Consider the following 19,347-nt stretch of genomic DNA (forward strand, 5'->3'; position numbering starts at 1 on the left):
AGGACTGTCTGCACACTCAGATTTATGACGTCACCATTCACCGGGTCACTATTTCTTCACTTGAGATAACTTTGTCTTATTTTCTGTTTACTCGTTGCACTCTCTCATACCTACAGACAAATATATACTGTCATCACGTCTACATAAGACTATTACTATATGTACTCCATATGACCCTCTGCGGTCTCACTTCCTTACAAGTTACAGGTAAATGCTTCCTTTTATATTTTAAAGGGCCAGCGACCAACATGTAAGACAAAATCTCATTACTGGTTATTTCTCTTCTCTTCTTGCTTTTTTGTTTTTTTCTTCATTTTACTTGTTTACAATAGGTTCGATATATGAACACATCCTCCTTTACGGGAGTGGTCCATACTGAGCCATCTTTTTCCTTACCGGTCATCGTGGTGCCCCACTGGTCCCTCCGGGCAGCTGCTACAATTTTTTTCTATGCTCTCACGAATTTCGTAGCCCCTGAATGGGCCTGTGGGAACTTGGGCATCCCTCTCGATGGTAGCAATACCATTTTTAGTCGACAGACCAATCCAATCCATAGGGTTGGACGCTAAGGGTAGGTTCATCTGTACAAAGCACATACTATGAGATAAATATATGACTGTTTGTTTATGGATATACAGATAAATCACTCCAGAATATACTAAAATATTTTGCCTTCTCTAGATATACCAGGTGCTTTGTCTGGAACTCTGGGTGACCCCTGAGGAAGGGCTTCTTTTGCCCGAAACGCGTAGGGTCGGTTCCGGTTCCATGATCGCCCTGTACACCTGAGCGTCCCCAATTTGGTTCGGTATTTGGTCTGTCAAATGCATGCATATTTTAATGCCCTGTTAATGTTATTCGATTTATGTTATTATTTTCTGTCTGTTTACTTTTTTGGAATTTAATAAAGATAATTTTTATACAAAATACAGTGTTCAGTGGCATTCACAGTCCCATCTCCACAGGGGAATCCTTCTTGTATATACAATTATTAGGGATGATGGCCACTGACACTGGGCACTGAGCGAGACGGTACTGTTTGTCCTTCTCTGTGTCAGTGAGGGATTGGCGTGGACCGTACCAGGGGACCGGTTCTAAGTTACTACCGGTTTTCACCAGAGCCCGCCGCAAGGCGGGATGGACTTGCTGCGGCGGTAGCAACCAGGTCGTATCCTCCGGTAACGGCTCAACCTCAAAGACAGCTGATTCAGGCGCGGTACAGAAGGACAAGGCAAAGGCAAGGTCAGATGGAGCAAAAGGTCAAGGCAGGCGGCAAGGTTCGTAGTCAGGGGCAACAGCAGAAGGTCTGATACACAGGCAGGGAAAAATACACCAAATGCTTTCTCAAGGCACAAAAGGCAACAAGATCCGGCAAGGACAGGAAGGGGAAGTGGGTTTTTATATGATTTGGTACTGATTGGACCAGGCACCAATTAGTGGTGCACTGGCCCTTTAAATTTCAATGCAGCGGCGCGCGCGCGCCCTAGGGGGCGGGGCCGCGCGCCGGGAGGAGGAAGGAACCCGGCGTGTACCGAGCGGCCGAGATGACGGGACCCGGCGGGTAAGTAGTGCAGATGCGGGGGAACAGCGCTCACGGTCGGGGACGATGACCGGAGCGCTGCAGCCCGCTGGACGCCTCGAGTGCTCCGGGGAAGCCACGGGACCCGGAGCACTCTGTGGCGTTACAGTACCCCCCCCCTTAGGTCTCCCCCTCTTTTTGGAACCCAGGTACCTGTGGCTGAGCTCCTTGTCGAGAATATTGGACTTGGGCTCCCATGACCTCTCCTCAGGACCACAATTCTCCCAGTCAACCAGAAATTTTTTTTTACCTCTGACGACCTTGGAGGCGAGGATCTCTTTCACTGAGAAGACGTCAGAGGACCCAGAGACAGGAGCAGGAACGGTGACCTTGGGGGAAAACCGGTTAAGAATGAGGGGTTTGAGAAGGGATACATGAAAGGAGTTAGGAATACGGAGAGAGGGAGGAAGATGGAGTTTGTAAGAGACAGCATTAATTTGGCTTTTGATTTTAAAAGGCCCGAGATAACGCGGACCCAGTTTGTAGCTGGGGACCCGAAACCGGATGTATTTGGCAGAGAGCCACACTCTGTCCCCAGGGGCAAAGACAGGAGGAGTTCTTCTTTTTTTATCTGCATGTCTCTTCATGCGAGAAGCGGCCAGGGTGAGCGACTTTTGAGTTTCTTTCCAGATGGAGGAGAAGTCCAGAGTCAAGTCATCAACGGCAGGAACTCCAGAAGAGGTGGGAATGGGGAACAAACTGGCGGTAATAGTTGGCGAATCCAAGGAAGCGCTGAATAGAGCGAAGTCCTGAGGGGCGTGGCCAATCCAAGACTGCAGAGAGTTTGTCGGGGTCCATTTGAAGGCCTTGTCCAGAAACTAGGTATCCCAGAAACGGAAGACAACTACGCTCAAAAAGACATTTTTCCATTTTGGCATAAAGATGGTTGACACGAAGGCGCTGGAGCACTTGACGAACATGGTGACGGTGTTCCTCCAGGTTGGGGGAAAAGATTAGAATGTCGTCAAGATAGACCACTACACAGGTATATAACATGTCCTGGAAGATCTCGTTGACAAAGTCTTGAAAGACTGCAGGAGCGTTGCACAGACCAAAAGGCATGACGAGATACTCAAAGTGGCCATCTCTGGTATTAAAAGCGGTTTTCCACTCATCTCCTTCACGGATTCTGATGAGATTATAAGCGCCCCTGAGGTCAAGCTTAGTGAAGACCTTTGCTCCGTGCAGACCGTCAAAGAGCTCCGAGATGAGAGGCAAAGGGTAGCGATTCTTTACCGTGATTTTGTTAAGACCGCGGAAGTCAATACATGGGCGTAGTGACCCATCCTTTTTGGCAACAAAGAAAAATCCTGCTCCGGCAGGAGAAGAAGACTTCCTGATGAAACCTTTCTTGAGGTTCTCCTGAACATACTCCGACATGGCCTTGGTTTCAGGAATGGAGAGAGGGCAAATCCTGCCACGGGGTGGTGTGGTACCGGGAAGCAAATCAATGGGACAGTCATAGGGTCTATGTGGTGGTAAGACCTCCGCCTGTTTCTTGCAAAAGACGTCAGTAAAGTCCTGATAGGCCTTAGGAAGGCCGAGCAATGGTGAAGAGACGGAGAGTTGTCTAGTAGGTACCGACTTGAGGCAATGAGTGTGGCAAGAAGACCTCCATGTTTTAATGTCCCCAGAGGTCCAGTCGAGAGTAGGAGAGTGGCGCTGGAGCCAGGGCAAACCAAGAAGGACGTCAGAAGTGCAATTCGGTAGAACAAAAAATTCAATGGTTTCTTGATGGAGGACCCCTATGGTCATGAGCACGGGTTCTGTGCGATAACGCACGGTACAGTTCAGATTCTCTCGGTTAACTGTAGTAATGAAGAAGGGCTTGACGAGACGGACCACAGGAATGCTAAAGCGGTTGATGAAGGAGGCCTTAATCAAGTTTCCTGCAGAACCAGAGTCCAAGAAGGCGTCTGCAGGGAAGGAGACTTTAGCGGCAGAAGAAATCCGTACTGGAACAATCAAGCGTGGAGAGGAAGACTTTACACCCAGCGACGCCTCTCCTACGTTCACTAGGTACGAGCATTTCCCTGACGCTGAGGACGAACTGGACAGTCCTTTAAGAAATGTTTGGAGCTCGCACAGTATAAGCATAAATTCTCGTTCCTCCGGCGAGACCTTTCTTGTTGGGTCAGGCGAGCCCGATCCACTTGCATGGCCTCCTCGGCGGAAGGTGCCGCAACCGGCTGCAATGGTTGCTGGAAGAGAGGTGTCAGGCGTGGATAACGCCTGTTGCGAACAAGATTCTTTTCTTGGCGAAGTTCCTGGCGTCTTTCAATGAAGCACATATCTATGCGAGTAGCCAACTGGATGAGTTCCGTCAGGGAGTCAGGTATCTCTCGTGCGGCCAGCGAATCCTTGATATGGCTGGATAAACCTTTTTTAAAAGTTGCGCAGAGGGCGTCGTTGTTCCAGGTCAGTTCGGAGGCCAGGGTGCGAAACTGTATAGCATATTCGCCTACCGTAGCGTCTCCTTGGACGAGGTTTAACAAGGCTGTTTCTGCTGACGAGGCACGGGCAGGTTCCTCGAAGACACTGCGGACTTCAGAAACAAAGGACTGGACGGAGGCAGTGGCAGGATTGTTGCGGTCCCAGAGCGGCGTGGCCCAGGCCAAGGTCTTCCCAGACAGTAAAATGACCATGAAGGCCACCTTAGAACGTTCCGTAGGAAATTGGTCGGCCAACATCTCCAGGTGAAGGGAACATTGGGACAAGAAAGCCCGGCACATCTTAGAATCCCCATCAAACTTGTCCGGGAGAGACAAACGGATTCTAGCGGAGGTGGCGGCCACCGGCTGCGGAGGTGGAGCGGAAGCAGAAGCAGGTGGCTGCTGCCGTGCGGGAAGAAGCTGCTGCAGCATGGCGGTCAACTGTGCCAACTGTTGACCTTGCTGAGCAATCTGCTGGGACTGCTGGGCAACCACGGTAGAGATGTCAGCGAGACTAGGCAGGGGCACATCAGCGGGATCCATGGCCGGATCTACTGTCAGGGTCCGGACTAGCGGCAGGTGACTGCACTGGAGGTGGATCCTCTGTGTCAGTGAGGGATTGACGTGGACCGTACCAGGGGACCGGTTCTAAGTTACTACCGGTTTTCACCAGAGCCCGCCGCAAGGTGGGATGGACTTGCTGCAGCGGTAGCAACCAGGTCGTATCCTCCGGTAACGGCTCAACCTCAAAGACAGCTGAGTCAGGCGCGGTACAGAAGGACAAGGCAAAGGCAAGGTCAGACGGAGCAAAAGGTCAAGGCAGGCGGCAAGGTTCGTAGTCAGGGGCAACAGCAGAAGGTCTGATACACAGGCAGGGAAAAATACACCAAATGCTTTCTCAAGGCACAAAAGGCAACAAGATCTGGCAAGGATAGGAAGGGGATTTATATGATTTGGTACTGATTGGACCAGGCACCAATTAGTGGTGCACTGGCCCTTTAAATTTCAATGCAGCGGCGCGCAATGCCCCTAGGGGGCGGGGCCGCGCGCGCTGGGAGGAGGAAGGAACCCGGCGTGTACCGAGCGGCCGAGATGACGGGACCCGGCGGGTGAGTAGTGCAGATGCGGGGGAACAGCGCTCACGGTCGGGGACGATGACCGGAGCGCTGCAGCCCGCGGGACACCTCGAGTGCTCCGGGGAAGCCACGGGACCCGGAGCACTCGGCAGCGTTACACCTGTATTGTGCATATAGATATATGCTAGAAGAGCTGTGGACCACTACTTCCCCTGAGGAAGACTAGTTCAAGTCGAAACGCGTAGGGGTTCTGAGATCTCATACTCAGTTTCTTCTATGTAAATATATGTGTGTGGTTTTTGAACCTTCCCTGCTTTTGTTCTCTAACCAAGCATATTGAGGTTATTACAAATACCTGTCGATTTTACATCTAATATGAATACATGTTTTCAATTTTTGTCTTTTTTTTTGTATGAATTTATGTAATAAAGGATCTTTTTTTATATATATATATATATATATATATATATATATATATATATATATATATATATATATATATATATATATATATATATATACGCCCTTTGCTTCACTATTATTATACTTGATATATAATATATGGCTTATACTTAAGGCATTTCCAAATATCCCATTCCCCCGTTTTTTCTTGGTAACAGCCCTTAGCCGGGTCTAGACAATCAGATACTCAAATACCTACATTTCACTGAACCCCATAGCAGCTTGGCATTAGATATTCTCAGTATGGTGAAGTTATTAAAATAAAGAGGACTTATAACTGATTGTTGTGTTAATAAACTGTAGTACTATGTCATAGGTGGAAATACGAATACGGTATACTATTATAAAAAAAAAATATATATAGTTTTAGTACAGTTGTTATTAATGCAGCCCTTCCCTCCAGCAAACCTCCAAGCCTCCACTCTGCCAAAAGCCTCAAAGCCAGGCTCTGCTTTTTCTACACATGCGCAAATGAATCTCCAAACATTACTATAGAAAAGCTGTCCATTGTTAGAAAAAATGGGGGGCGAAATATAGGACAAAGCCAATAGAAGCACGCATAGTACACCACACCGATGGGTGGGGGAGTCCAAATTGCACGGTGAGAGGGGCTTAAATGGGTGTAGTTAAATAAAACCTGGGAATAGACTGCTCTAGGTTACAAGTGCATAATGCTCAAGTGCAGGAGTTAAGAGTGGATAACGTACATAACGCTGGAGTCCAGAGTGCAAGGTAAAAAATTGGTAAAGATATCCACCTTCCATTATCCCCCCCCCCCCCTCCTAATTTTCTATGACAAAGCCACATCCAGCCAAATTTGCAGCACCCCTCCCTTGATTGGAAGTGAAATGCCTGTGCAAAAGTTTTAACACAAAGAAAAAATAAAAGTAAGAAAAAGTATAAATGTTTAAAAGTGCCCATATGCTGTGCACAAGCTGCTATGGACTTTTAGAGAGGTAAGGCTAATTCATCTTCTTTTGCAGGGAGCTTATTTGGACTTTTTGTGTAGAGCTTTAAGGATCCCTACAATTAAACTCATAATAATGTTTGGTAATAATATTTCACATCTGCCTCATATAGAAAATTAAGTATATAGGATAGTTAAAAAGAATTCTGATATAATAATGATAAAGTCATATCTCACCCTTCCCTTCTGGGATCTCCACAGATTTTATTATCCACTGATACAATGGGAATCGGTAGAGTTGGCCTTTGGGGCAGGTAACAGTGACATAATTGCAGTACCAGGCATCCAGAGGGAAATTTAGGTAGCGCTCCATGGACAGCCTAACCAGCAGGAGCTCTCCAAGGTCTTTGTTTACAGTGATATTAAACTCTGTCACCTGGAAAAGCCAAAACGTGGAATCTCAGAGATCTGCCCACACTACAAATCTAAGCACAGGTCATGGATAATTCAAAGAGCATGCGGGTAGAGATACACAAATTTTCAAAAAAAAGTAGATTAAAGATCATGGGATACATTTTGTACTGTGAAAAATGCAACTAAATAAAGTGCTGCACTCCATTTAAAGAACATAACTAATCTTGTTAAAAATTGCTATAGATTATCAATTATTCAGTGTAATAAACATTTCTCAAGTGTTTTTTTTGTGTTTTTAGGTTTAATTTGTAGCCTTTATATATATATTTTTTAATTTTAGCTGACATTTACTTGTATGGTCTTATATTTACCTTTCACATTTTTTTTATTATAAGTATTTAGAATAACTTTTCAGGACCCTGAGGAACAATATCCCCATATTCTCCAAAGTCAAGCTTTTAAGTTGAGTGAATTGATTTATGTGGTTGGAAAACAAGAGGGGTTGTGTTTTCTGTATTACTGGATGGGCAAGGTGCAATAATACAACAGACACAAGATGGTACCAAAGAGTACTAAGATTGTGGAAATGGAAAACACATATTAAATGAGGGGAGTATATACAATGCATTCAGAAAGTATTCACAGCGCTTTACTTTTCCACATTTTATGTTACAGCCTTATTCCAAAATGGATTAAATTAATTATTTTCCAAGTTTTTTCAAGCTTGCTTGAAATCTTTGCAAATTTATTGAAAATAAAAAACAGAAAAAAAAATCACATGTACATAAGTATTCACAGACTTTGCCATGACACCCAAATTGAGCTCAGGTGCATCCTGTTTCCACTGATCATCCTTGAGATGTTTCTACAACTTGATTGGAGTCCATCTGTTGTATATTCAGTTTGTTGGATATGATTTGGAAAGGCACACACTTGTCTATATACGGTTCCACAGTTAACAGTGCATGTCAGAGAACAAACCAAGCCATGAAGTTCAAGGAATTGTCTGGAGACCTACGAGACAAGATTGTATCGAGGCACAGATCTGGGGAAAGGTACAGAAAAAATTCTGCAGCATTGAAGGTCCCAATGAGCACAGTGACCTCCATCATCCCTAAATGAAAGAAGTTTGGAACCACCTGGACTCTTTCTAGACCAGGCCAATCTGAGCGATCAAGGGAGAAGGGCCTTAGACAGGGAGGTGTCCAAGAACCTGATGTTCTCTCTGACAGAGCTCCAGTGTTTCTCTGTGGAGAGAGGAGAACATTCCAGAAGATCCACCAACTCTGCAGCACTCCACCATTCAGGCCTGTATGGTAGAGTTGCCAGACAGAAGCAACTCCTCAGTAAAAGGCACATGATAGCCTCTCTGGAGTTTACCAAAAGGCGCCTGAAGGACTCTCAGACCATGAGAAACAAAATTCTCTGGTCTGATAAAACAAAGATTGAACACTTTGGCCTGAATAGCAAGCATCATGTCTGGAGGAAACCAGGCTTTGCTTATTACCTGGCTAATACCATTCCTACAGTTAAGCATGGTGGTGGCAGCATAATACTGTGGGGTTTTTTTTCAGCGGCAGGAACTGGGTGACTAGTCAGGATCGAGGGAAATATAAATGCTCAATGTACAGAGACATCCTTGATGAAAACCTACTCCAGAGCGCTCTGGGCCGCAGACTGTTGAGGTCTGAAAATGTACTGACACTCCCCATCCAACCTGATGGAGGTTGAGAGGTCCTACAAAGAAAAATGGGAGAAACTGCCCAAAAATAGGTGTGCCAAGCTTGTAGAATCATACTCAAAAAGACTTGATGCTGTAATTGGTGCCAAAGGTGCTTCAAAGTATTGGCTGTGAATACCTATGTACATGTGATTTTTTTTGCTCTGGATTTTTAATAAATTTGCAAAGATTTCAAACAAACTTCTTTCCCGTTGTCATTATGAGGTATTGTCTGTGAAGTTTTGAGGATATTAATTAATTTTATCCATTTTTGAATAAGACTGTAACAAAATGTGGAAATGGTGAAGCGCTGTGAAAACTTTCCAGATTCACTGTACAAAGAGGCGGAGGGCTCACACTGATCATGGTAATTGGACAAAACACATTGGGTGGGGTATACTTTGTGACAGCATATCCACCTGAATTACTTCCAGTCCATGGAACACACGCTGGAAGTAGACAGGAAGTTGTGTCATTGATGGCCATCTTGGATCGAAGTTGTGTAGTAAATATATTTAGCATTGGAAACTTCCTTTTAAATGTGAGTACACACTTGGAAGTGTTTTTACATTTATTTTTGAAATATAAAAATTACTGCATTATCGCATTCTATTTTACTGGTTACTCATGAAGGCCAAAATGTATCTGGAGGAATTAAAGAGTGTAGAGACCTAAGACTTGAAGAAGGTGAACTGGAAGGCTGCCTGGAGGGACAGCACAACACTTGAGCTATTGTGGACCCACTTATTAGGATAAGAAGGCCATGAGATTCTGATGAATACACAGCTTGAGTGTGAGTGTAAGAGAGCACTAGATCTGTTTGGGGAGGAGGTGTACTGTAGTTCACTGCGCATGAATTGTTAGAGCATTAAATGAGCTTTGGAGAAAGAAGCACTGCATTGTTAGAGAGTCACTTATGCTGGTTACAAAATACTTCTTTTAAAGAAAAGAACACGTTGGATGGGTCTTGTTTTTCACTCTGTGGCTTTTACTATATGTTTATTACACTGAATAATTAGTTGATCATTTATATCAGTTTTTCATGAGATTGTGTTCTCTATATGAGCACAGTATTTATACATATGTGGAGAGCGCAGCATTTATTTAGTTGCATTTTTCACAAATATGTTATACGCTCAGGTATAAAAAGGGTTATATGGTTTGCAATGCTAGCAGCCTCAGAAAAAAATAGTAAAACCATACTAGCAGCCTAAGCACAGGATGCCCGAGCACAGGATCCCTGTAGTTTCACATGTTTTGTGCTATATATTTGTCAAAGTGTTAATATCATGAATATATAAGAACACAGATGCAATGTGATTGAGTGATTGAGGAAAGTTCTAACTGGTTTGCTCTGATATCCAAGATACTTTCATCAATACCTACAAACTCATTCTACTTTTATTTGATGAGGTTTCAAATTTGACTACAAATTCGAATTAGGCTGCTAAACTTTATTGGGGCTTTAGCTAGATACGAGTAAGGTACCTCTAATAAATGTGTGACCCACTGGTAGCTGCTGCTTCTTTCATGAAGAATTTTACTGATGCCTCGTACACACGCAACGATTATCGGCCGACCGATCGTCCGAATTTTGTCCAGAGTGGTGTTTGGTTGGAATGTGCTTAGACTGCACACGAATTTTCTCGGCCAACAAAAATCTAGTTCAGAAGTGATGTCATGTGCTGGTTTACTTTCCGTGTGTTTTTTCTTCTCTGAGCATGCCCAGTCTTGCTCATCAGATTTTTGTCTGCCGAAATCTGTACTGACTGACGGAAAATCGGCCGTTGTGTTGATGGCCAACAAAAATTTTATAGCCTGCACACCAGATTTTTTTCGGCCGAAAAGTCGGAGTCGGTTTTCGGAAGCATCATACTAACAAGCCGAAAATCGATGCGTGTGTACGAAGCATTACATGCAGCCTCTGACAGTGATTGCACTGCTGAAGTTCCAGAGGTGAAGGGCTGAGCTGAAGGTCAGAGATCAGCAAAGGTTGTTTGCTGTGCAGTTCCTCCATTCAGAAAATGTATTTTATTCTTTGCAAAAAATACAAAGCTTTCTATGACTGGGCAAGGGGCGTATGAACATAAAATTGTCCCCTTGAACAATCACAGCAAACCTTATATTTAAAAAGAATAAAAGAGGTTTTCTGAATGAAGGAGCTACACAGTGAGTGACCCACTCTTATCGCTGATCTATAGCCACAACTGTTAGTGTTACCGCAAGAACCTCAGAGGCTGCGTGTAAGTAACATTTTTCAAGAAAGAAACAGCAGCTACTAGCAGGCACACATTAGAGATACCTTATTGGTACCTAGCTAATGATCCAATAAAGTTTTTGCCCACACCTCAGCTTTATTTTCCACGTGACTTCTCTGCCCACAGTAGCTCACCAGAATTGTTAAGCATCTCAGATCTCGGGGCTTAACCACTTTACCACTGAGTACCGTAGTACTACTGCGGCAAAGTGGCTCGTTATCATCTGACGACGTAGTACTACGTCGTCAGACACTCCCCCTTGTGGGTGGCGCTCGCTCGCTGCCGGAGGCTCGCTCCCGCTGTATTCAGTCACAGCGGGAGTCGGGCCAGGGGAGGAGCAGCGGCGATCGCTGCCGCTCTTCCCCGATCGTCGGGGATCTAGTGTGGAGATCCGCCTGCTTGTGTAAACACAAGCGGGCGGATCTCTGAAGTGACAGGCAGGGTCAGATTGCAGGGTTCAGCATAGCTGAACCCTGGATCTGTCCTTGTGTAACTCAGTCACCTCCCCCCCCCACACGTCAGTAAGAACCAGGCATACATTAACCCCTCCCTCTCCAATAAAATTAACCCCTTCCCTGCCAGTGTCATTTTTACAGTAACAGTGCATATTTATAGCACTGATTACTGCAGTAATGTCACTGGTACCCCCAAAAGTGTCAAAAATGTCAGTCAAGGGTCCGATCTGTCCGCCGCAATGTCGCAGTCCCGCAAAAAAATCGCAGATTGCCGCCATTACGCGTTAAAAAAACCCACCAAAAATGACAGAAATCTTTCCCTTTGTTAGTAAACGCAATAACTTTTGCGCAAACCAATCAAAATACGCTTATTGTGAATTTGTTTACCAAACATAGGTAGCAGAAAACAAATTGGCCAAAAATTTAAAAACATTTTGATTTTTACATTTTTTTGGGGAGAATTTCATATAAAAAAATTTGAAAAATATTGTTGTTTTTTCAAAATTTACGCTCATTTTTTGTTTATAGCGCAAAAAGTAAAAATCGCACAGGTGATCAAATACCCCCAAAAGAAAGCTCTGTTTGTGGGAAAAAAAGGACGTACATTTTGTTTTGGTATGGCGTTGCACGACCGCGCAATTGTCAGTTAAATTCGCACAGCGCCGAATCGCAAAAAGTGGCCCAGACGTAAGACAGCAAAATGCTCTAGTGGTAAAGTGGTTAAGTGTAAATTCTTAATCCTTTCACCTTTACCATAGCAAGGAAATTTTGGAAGATGTGGTCTATTCATAAAAAAGACAAGATATAGTAGTAATAATGACCACTGAAATATTTTATATTAGGTTATTGTTATTCCTGCACACAATAACTCTTTAACCTTCCTACAATCTTCTCAAAACTGTGGGGGGGGGGGGGGTGTTGCAGAACTACAAATCTTAGCTGTCTCATTAGATTTTATCTGATGAAACACTGAGATTTAATTAGCTAAATAAATTCTCCTTACTGCACCATCTTCAAGGGGGGATTTGTGACTAGCAACTATGACTATGGTCCTAAACAAAATCCTCCAGTCTGTTCCTCTTGATTGGATATGTCACTTAGTTTACAGGGTCATTGATAGAAGCAATCTCTCCACTTCTTAATGATACAGTACTGGATTTGTATCTACACATTTGCAAAGATTTTCTTTTTCGTGTTTAATTTCCAATACCAGCCTCCCTAATGGGTCCCCCTCCCACCCCCCAGGCACTATAGCAGCTGTGTTGGCTACTATGTCTGTTGTAATGCCATTATAACCTATTACAAATACTGTCAGCACTATGTAGTGATACTCACAGCTCCAGATATGAAGTTGTACCATTGATGGGGCAGTTGGTGTACTTCACTTTCTCCACGCACCCCCACAAGGACAATAGAGACAGTATTACAGGTGCCAGCAGCCAGGTCAGTCCCCGTCGCTATCTTTAACTTGTACATCTTCAGGATTTCAGGAGATGACTCTTAAGGAAGCAGCTCTGCAAGACACAAGTATGAACAGTCAGCTATATCTTCCTCTTTTATGCAATTTACAACAAGTTCACACCTACAACTAATTACAAGATCAGTAGCATGAACCAATCCTGTTTGGACAAGCTGTATTTTTAGATTGAATTACTGTATATATACACTAGCAGGCATGTGATGCTGATGAGTGATATTAGTAAATTTATTAGTACATTGTTTTTATATCTGTTCTGGTCAATATATATACGTAGCACAATTCCCAGCCGTTTTGCTGGATGTGGGTCCCCCTGGGTTACCCCTAGTAACAACAGCACATTTAAGCATGTTCTCCAAGTGTGAGCACTGAGACAATGAACAGTCCAGTATCTTTGGGTTTTTGTATTTATTTTCTAACTTGGATAGGAGAAAGGATGAGTGGGATACTCCTTGAACTAAACTATGCACACTTTGGAGGTTGGCGCTGACTTGACCCTGGCTGAATGCCGGTCAACGCTGTCTTAACGCTGGTTAACGCTGGCCAGATGCCGGTTAAAGCTGAACTGTATTGTGACTGGTTTTAACTAAAGAAGTCCTCTTTAAGCTCCCTTAAGCACTCCTGCTGAGGTAGCTACTTGTATACACTGCTGCACTGCTGAACACTTCAGGGCCCACACCCGCGCCCCCTTTCTCTCACTTATCTTCAGGGCTTAGACACTGGCACCCCCTTTCTAAGTCACATCTACTGGTTAGCTGGCTCCCGGATCCCTTTGACCTTCTGAAGTGGCCCCCTCTCCTAGGCAGACCCCTGGGCAGTTTCGAGTACTCACAACACTGTTTTTCCTGGAAATTTCTGCCCAGCAGCTCTGCTCAGTCAGCAACACTCTGGATCCATTCCTGCAGCTCAGCTCAACCTCCGGTCCTCTAGGCCGACTGCCCAGGACACCTATACTTGACAGGAGGAGAGACAGCCGTCAACCTCCTCCTGGGACTCTGCTTCCCACTAAAGACACCTGTCACATGCTCCCCTCAGGCTTATATCTAGTCCCAGGATGCATTACGGCAAACTCCGCCCACTGAGACAGCTATAAGCCCTGGTGTGCTATTGGCCAGGTTTCCTCCACTGTCCAACAAGAGCCCTCATTGGATACAGTGGGGAGACTCCCCAGACTCAACAGACCATACCTGGAAACACATGACAGCCTAACTGAATGATCAGGCCCCCCTGATAAGCATACAGGGCCACATATATGCTTTTCCTAGCACCTACCTAGGAGGGTGCTACATACAGTGCATTGCGAAAGTATTTGGCCCCCTTGAACTTTTCGACCTTTTGCCACATTTCAGGCTTCAAACAAAAAGATATAAAACTGTACATTTTTTTGAAGAATCAACAACAAGTGGGACACAATCATGAAGTGGAACGAAATTTATTGGATATTTCAAACTTTTTTAACAAATAAAAAACTGAAAAATTGGGCGTGCAAACTTATTCAGCCCCCTTAAGTTAATTCTTTGTAGCGCCACCTTTTGCTGCGATTACAGCTGTAAATCGCTTGGGGTACGTCTCTATCAGTTTTGCACATCGAGAGACTGAAATATTTGCTCATTCCTCCTTGCAAAACAGCTCGAGCTCAGTGAGGTTGGATGGAGAGCATTTGTGAACAGCAGTTTTCAGTTCTTTCCACAGATTCTTGATTGGATTCAGGTCTGGACTTTGACTTGGCCATTCTAACACCTGGATATGTTTATTTGTGAACCATTCCATTGTAGATTTTGATTTATGTTTTGGATCATTGTCTTGTTGGAAGACAAATCTTCGTCCCAGTCTCAGGTCTTTTGCAGACTCCATCAGGTTTTCTTCCAGAATGGTCCTGTATTTGGCTCCATCCATCTTCCCATCAATTTTAACCATCTTCCCTGTCCCTGCTGAAGAAAAGCAGGCCCAAACCATGATGCTGCCACCACCATGTTTGACAGTGGGGATGGTGTGTTCAGGGTGATGAGCTGTGTTGCTTTTACGCCAAACATAACGTTTTGCATTGTTGCCAAAAAGTTTGATTTTGGTTTCATCTGACCAGAGCACCTTCTTCCACATGTTTGGCGTGTTTCCCAGATAGCTTGTGGCAAACTTTAAATGACACTTGTTATGGATATCTTTAAGAAATGGCTTTCTTCTTGCCACTCTTCCATAAAGGCCAGATTTGTGCAGTATACGACTGATTGTTGTCCTATGGACAGAGTCTCCCACCTCAGCTGTAGATCTCTGCAGCTCATCCAGAGTGATCATGGGCCTCTTGGCTGCATCTCTGATCAGTCTTCCCCTTGTATGAGCTGAAAGTTTAGAGGGACAGCCAGGTCTTCATAGATTTGCAGTGGTCTGATACTCCCTCCATTTCAATATTATCGCTTGCACAGTGCTCCTTGGGATGTTTAAAGCTTGGGAAATCTTTTTTGTATCCAAATCCGGCTTTAAACTTCTCCACAACAGTATCTCGGACCTGCCTGGTGTGTTCCTTGTTCTTCATGATGCTCTCTGCGCTTTAAATGGACCTCTGAGACTATCACAGTGCAGGTGCATTTATACGGAGACTTGATTACACACAGGTGGATTCTATTTATCATCATTAGTCATTTAGGTCGACATTGGATCATTCAGAGATCCTCACTAAACTTCTGGAGAGAGTTTGCTGCACTGAAAGTAAAGGGGCTGAATAATTTTGCACGCCCAATTTTTCAGTTTTTTATTTGTTAAAAAAGTTTGAAATATCCAATAAATTTCACTCCACTTCATGATTGTGTCCCACTTGTTGTTGATTCTTGTTGAAAAATTACAGTTTTATATCTTTATGTTTGAAGCCTGAAATGTAGCAAAAGGTCGAAAAGATCAAGGGGGCCGAATACTTTCGCAATGCACTGTATACCACTGAAATACTCAGACAAGGAAGTCCATATACTTCCAGGATTTTTTTTTTCTGTCCTGAAACATCCGGAGTCACAAATGACTTACTGTACTTTTCCACATATAGGTTGGCCATAAACCCTGTTTAGTGTGCTATGCAGTGCTCTAGCTGATGGGGGTTCTGGGCATGATGTACCCACATGCAGCAGCACCATACACTCTTTACATTTACAACTCCCCCTGTAGAGGGACTTTACAAAAAAATAAGTAAACTGTTTAATTAGATTTAAAATACTGGTGTAGATAGAACTACATTTGATTTTAAAAGAAGAAACATGTCAACTAGATGGGTTTCCATGAGTTCACCTAGTCACTGCAGATATAGAAGGGACAGCTTTCTATGTAGTGACTTTTTCTCTACAATACGGTCAAGGTCAAAATATTTTGCATCTCAACCTCTCTGTTTCTAAGAGCTTGATAGCCCCTATTTACATTTATCAGGAAAGGAGGACACTCGGGCTGAGGTGCTGGTAGTAAGACAAGGGATCATAGCTAAGTCAGTGCAGGCTAACAAACTCAATTATGGTCAAGTGGGCCAAACTGCCCTTTCATACCAATCAGGACACAAGAAATCAGTGAAATGCAGGTATGCTATGCTTTGCCCATCGAGGTGAACTGGGCACTTGAGGGCATGATGAAAAAACTGATGTTTTGCTCTTAGAGAGCGAAGTCAGCCAAGGAGCCACAAAACCCAGGGAGAAAGTTAGGAAGTGCCAGGTGGAAAATTATGGCAGCAAGGTTAGGCCTGTACTCCATCACTTACACCAGAGCTGTTACCTATGAAGTACTTTCCCTCCTAGCTTGACAAAAGCACTGTAGGGAAGTCTTCCAGATTATCATGACAGAAGCAGGAAATTGCAGTGCAGAAAAACACCTTGTGTAATAATTCTACTCTGTTTTGGGTTGTGTAATTAAAACATGAAGACATAAAAAAAAAAAAAAGACAAATAATCTGGAAGCATTACTTGGTATTACATGGAAAAATATAGCAATGACAGCAAATTCTTGGAAGAGGAGTGCTATTAGTAATATGTTATACTGAATTGTCATGCCAGGAAATATTACTCCCAGACATGCCACTGCTTATTATCCTTATCCCCAACTCAGCAACAAAATAAATATCTCTGTAAAAACTACTCTTCCCATCATTGAATTAACATAGTTGTGCCCATGAATAATCAGATGGGTTGTTATATGTCTTTGATAGAAAGGAGCACTTGCTGGCTGATTTGTTGTGTAGCACCCTTCTAGGTAGGTAGGTGCTAGGCAAAAGCATCTATTGCTCCTTCTGCTTATCAGGGGAGCCTGATCTGTTAGGTTGCCTGTTACATGTCTCCAGGTGTGATTCACTGGGTCTGAGGGAGTGTCCCCACTGTATCCACTGAGGGAGCTTGTTGGACAGTGCACGAAACCCATTTAGTGACACATTGGCTTTTGTGGGAGTCCCAGTGGGAGGGCATTGTTGCAATGCATCCTGACATTGCCCATAAAAGCTGGGGGGACATGTGACAGGGTGTCTTTGGTGGGAAGCAGAGTCCTAGGAGAAGGAGGCAGACGGATGTCTCTCCTCCTGCTGTGTATGAGAAAGGTGGTCTTAGGCAGTCGGCCTAGTGAACCAGGTGTGGAGTTGAGCTGCAGAGGATCCAGAGAAGCTGACGGTGGAGCTGCTGGCAGAGTCTCTCAGGAAAAACATTGTCCGTGAGTACTAAGGGGCTTGCCAAAGGGTCAAGTCAGTGAAGTCAGAGGATCAGGGAGCCAGCTCACACAGGGTTTTACAGTAAAGGGGGTGCCATGTAGAGAACCCTGAAGAATAGGGACAAAGGGGGTATCAAGTAGGGCCCTGAAGAGTGTTATACAGTACAGTACAGCTCATCCAATACTTCTTCACTGTATTGTCAAGGCGAAGCAGCGGCCTTGTCGCATTCAGTTATATTCAGCAGTCCCGGCAATTGTGCATAGTTGTTCAAGTTTGAGTATCCCACTCATCCCTTCTCCTATCCAAGTTCTTAAATTAAACAACAAAAAGCAAAACCCGTGGACTGTTTTCTGACTGAGCCAAGCACTTTAAAAATGCTTTATTGTCAAGTTGTCCCTATGGGTAACCCAGGGGAATCCATAACCAGGAGCTCCCAAGGGAGTAGTGCTACAGTTGGATACCAAAGATATGGCTGCACTCCACAGCTGAGATAAGATTATGAAGCTCCTTTATTCATCATCAGTCCAGACAGACAAGGGACAGGTAGACAGGTTAACATTTCACACGACACACCGTGCTTGTTCACAACAGTTGTGAACTACCTGTCCCATCTGTCTGGACTGACAATTAATAAAGGAACTTCTAAATCTCAGCTGTGGAGTGCGGCCATATCTTGCTCTGGTATCTTTATGGTCTACGGTGGTGAGCTGAGGCGAGCACCTGCAACGGATATGTTGTACTTTCTCCTTTTGGCCTGAGCGGTGTATGTATGTATGTTTGTCTGATTTGTTGGATGCCAAAGCCACGTTACTTCATTAGCAAGCAAAAAATGAAATAAATTAAGTAAACAATTCATATAAATAAATAATGTAAAAATGTTAGTATATCTAAATTGCAGGGGGTTATTTATGAAACATTTACTGTGAAATTTCCCCAATAAATCCTTTACTGCTATTTGCTCAAGTGCCATTTGACTGCATTTGCCTGGCATGCTGCTGTTGCAGTCACCCTGTTTACAACAGGATGAATGTGTGACCAGGCGAATGCAAGAAGCATTCAAATGTCACTTGTACTGTAGCTGTAAAAAAAGGGTGATCGCCAAATATGATTTCATAGGAAACTCCTTCTCCAGAGTGCCCTGGTCTTAAAACTGTGCCAGTGCTAGGAACCCCCACATGTTTCCAATTTGAGTTTGACCAGTGATAAGGCGGTAGATGTTCTTCCTCGTTTGGGATGCTGCTACTGGAATATTATCCTTCAGAAAACACCAGAAATTGAATTATTAAACCATTAACACTGCACAGTGAGCTTATTTACCCTTTACATGAGAAGGGGCAGATGGATGGTACATAAGTCCTTCTTACTGACACCTCTTTCAGCCCAATATTAGTTACAGATATCTTAAAGGAGAAGTTTGGGGTTTCAAAAAACAAACATCGATACTCTCATCTATGCTGTAGCTGTCCCACGTCAGCTCTAAGACCAAGAACTGAGCAATCACATGACCATTACTTCCTCATTTCTCAGTCTGCTCAGAGCAGAGAACAGTGACTCTCATCACAGTTCTCTGCTCTGTTCTTCAAGCACTCACTGGAGCGCCGGGCAGGAGGGGGCGGGAGCAGTGACTCATCACCGTTCTCTGCTCTGTTCTTCAAGCACTCACTGGAGCGCTGGGCAGCAGAGGGGGCAGGAGCAGCTGGCTTCAGCCCTCATATGCATGCTGAGAGCCTGAGCCAGCTGTCCATCAGGCAGCTCAGTGGATCCTGCAATATGGTTGGGATCCTTCTAGAGCCTGGAGTGGCTCTGCCTTGTTAGCTGTCAGTAGGCAAAAGCCTTCTATCGGCTGACTTTTGGTCACAGGAGAATAAAAGTAAGTGTACCCCTGTAACCCACAAGAGAAGGACAAA

The 19,347-nt window shown here is 44.2% G+C and overlaps 1 protein-coding gene across 1 annotated transcript in view; it reads right to left on the reverse strand.

The window, feature by feature from the left end:
- Positions 1–12,819, reverse strand: part of LOC309548494 (hydroperoxide isomerase ALOXE3-like) — a 294,375-nt gene extending 281,556 nt beyond the window's left edge. The window contains exons 1-2 of the mRNA XM_082248441.1: positions 12,639–12,819; positions 6,694–6,892 (exon numbers count right to left, since the gene is read on the reverse strand). Of these exons, the coding sequence (XP_082104567.1) occupies positions 6,694–6,892; positions 12,639–12,779 (340 nt within the window). The 5' untranslated portion in view covers positions 12,780–12,819. The remainder of the gene's footprint in view (positions 1–6,693; positions 6,893–12,638) is intronic.
- Between the last annotated feature and the right edge of the window lie 6,528 nt (positions 12,820–19,347).

This window comes from Pelophylax lessonae, assembly GCF_965119305.1.
Source record: "Pelophylax lessonae genome assembly, chromosome: 2".
Classification (NCBI taxonomy): domain Eukaryota; kingdom Metazoa; phylum Chordata; class Amphibia; order Anura; family Ranidae; genus Pelophylax; species Pelophylax lessonae.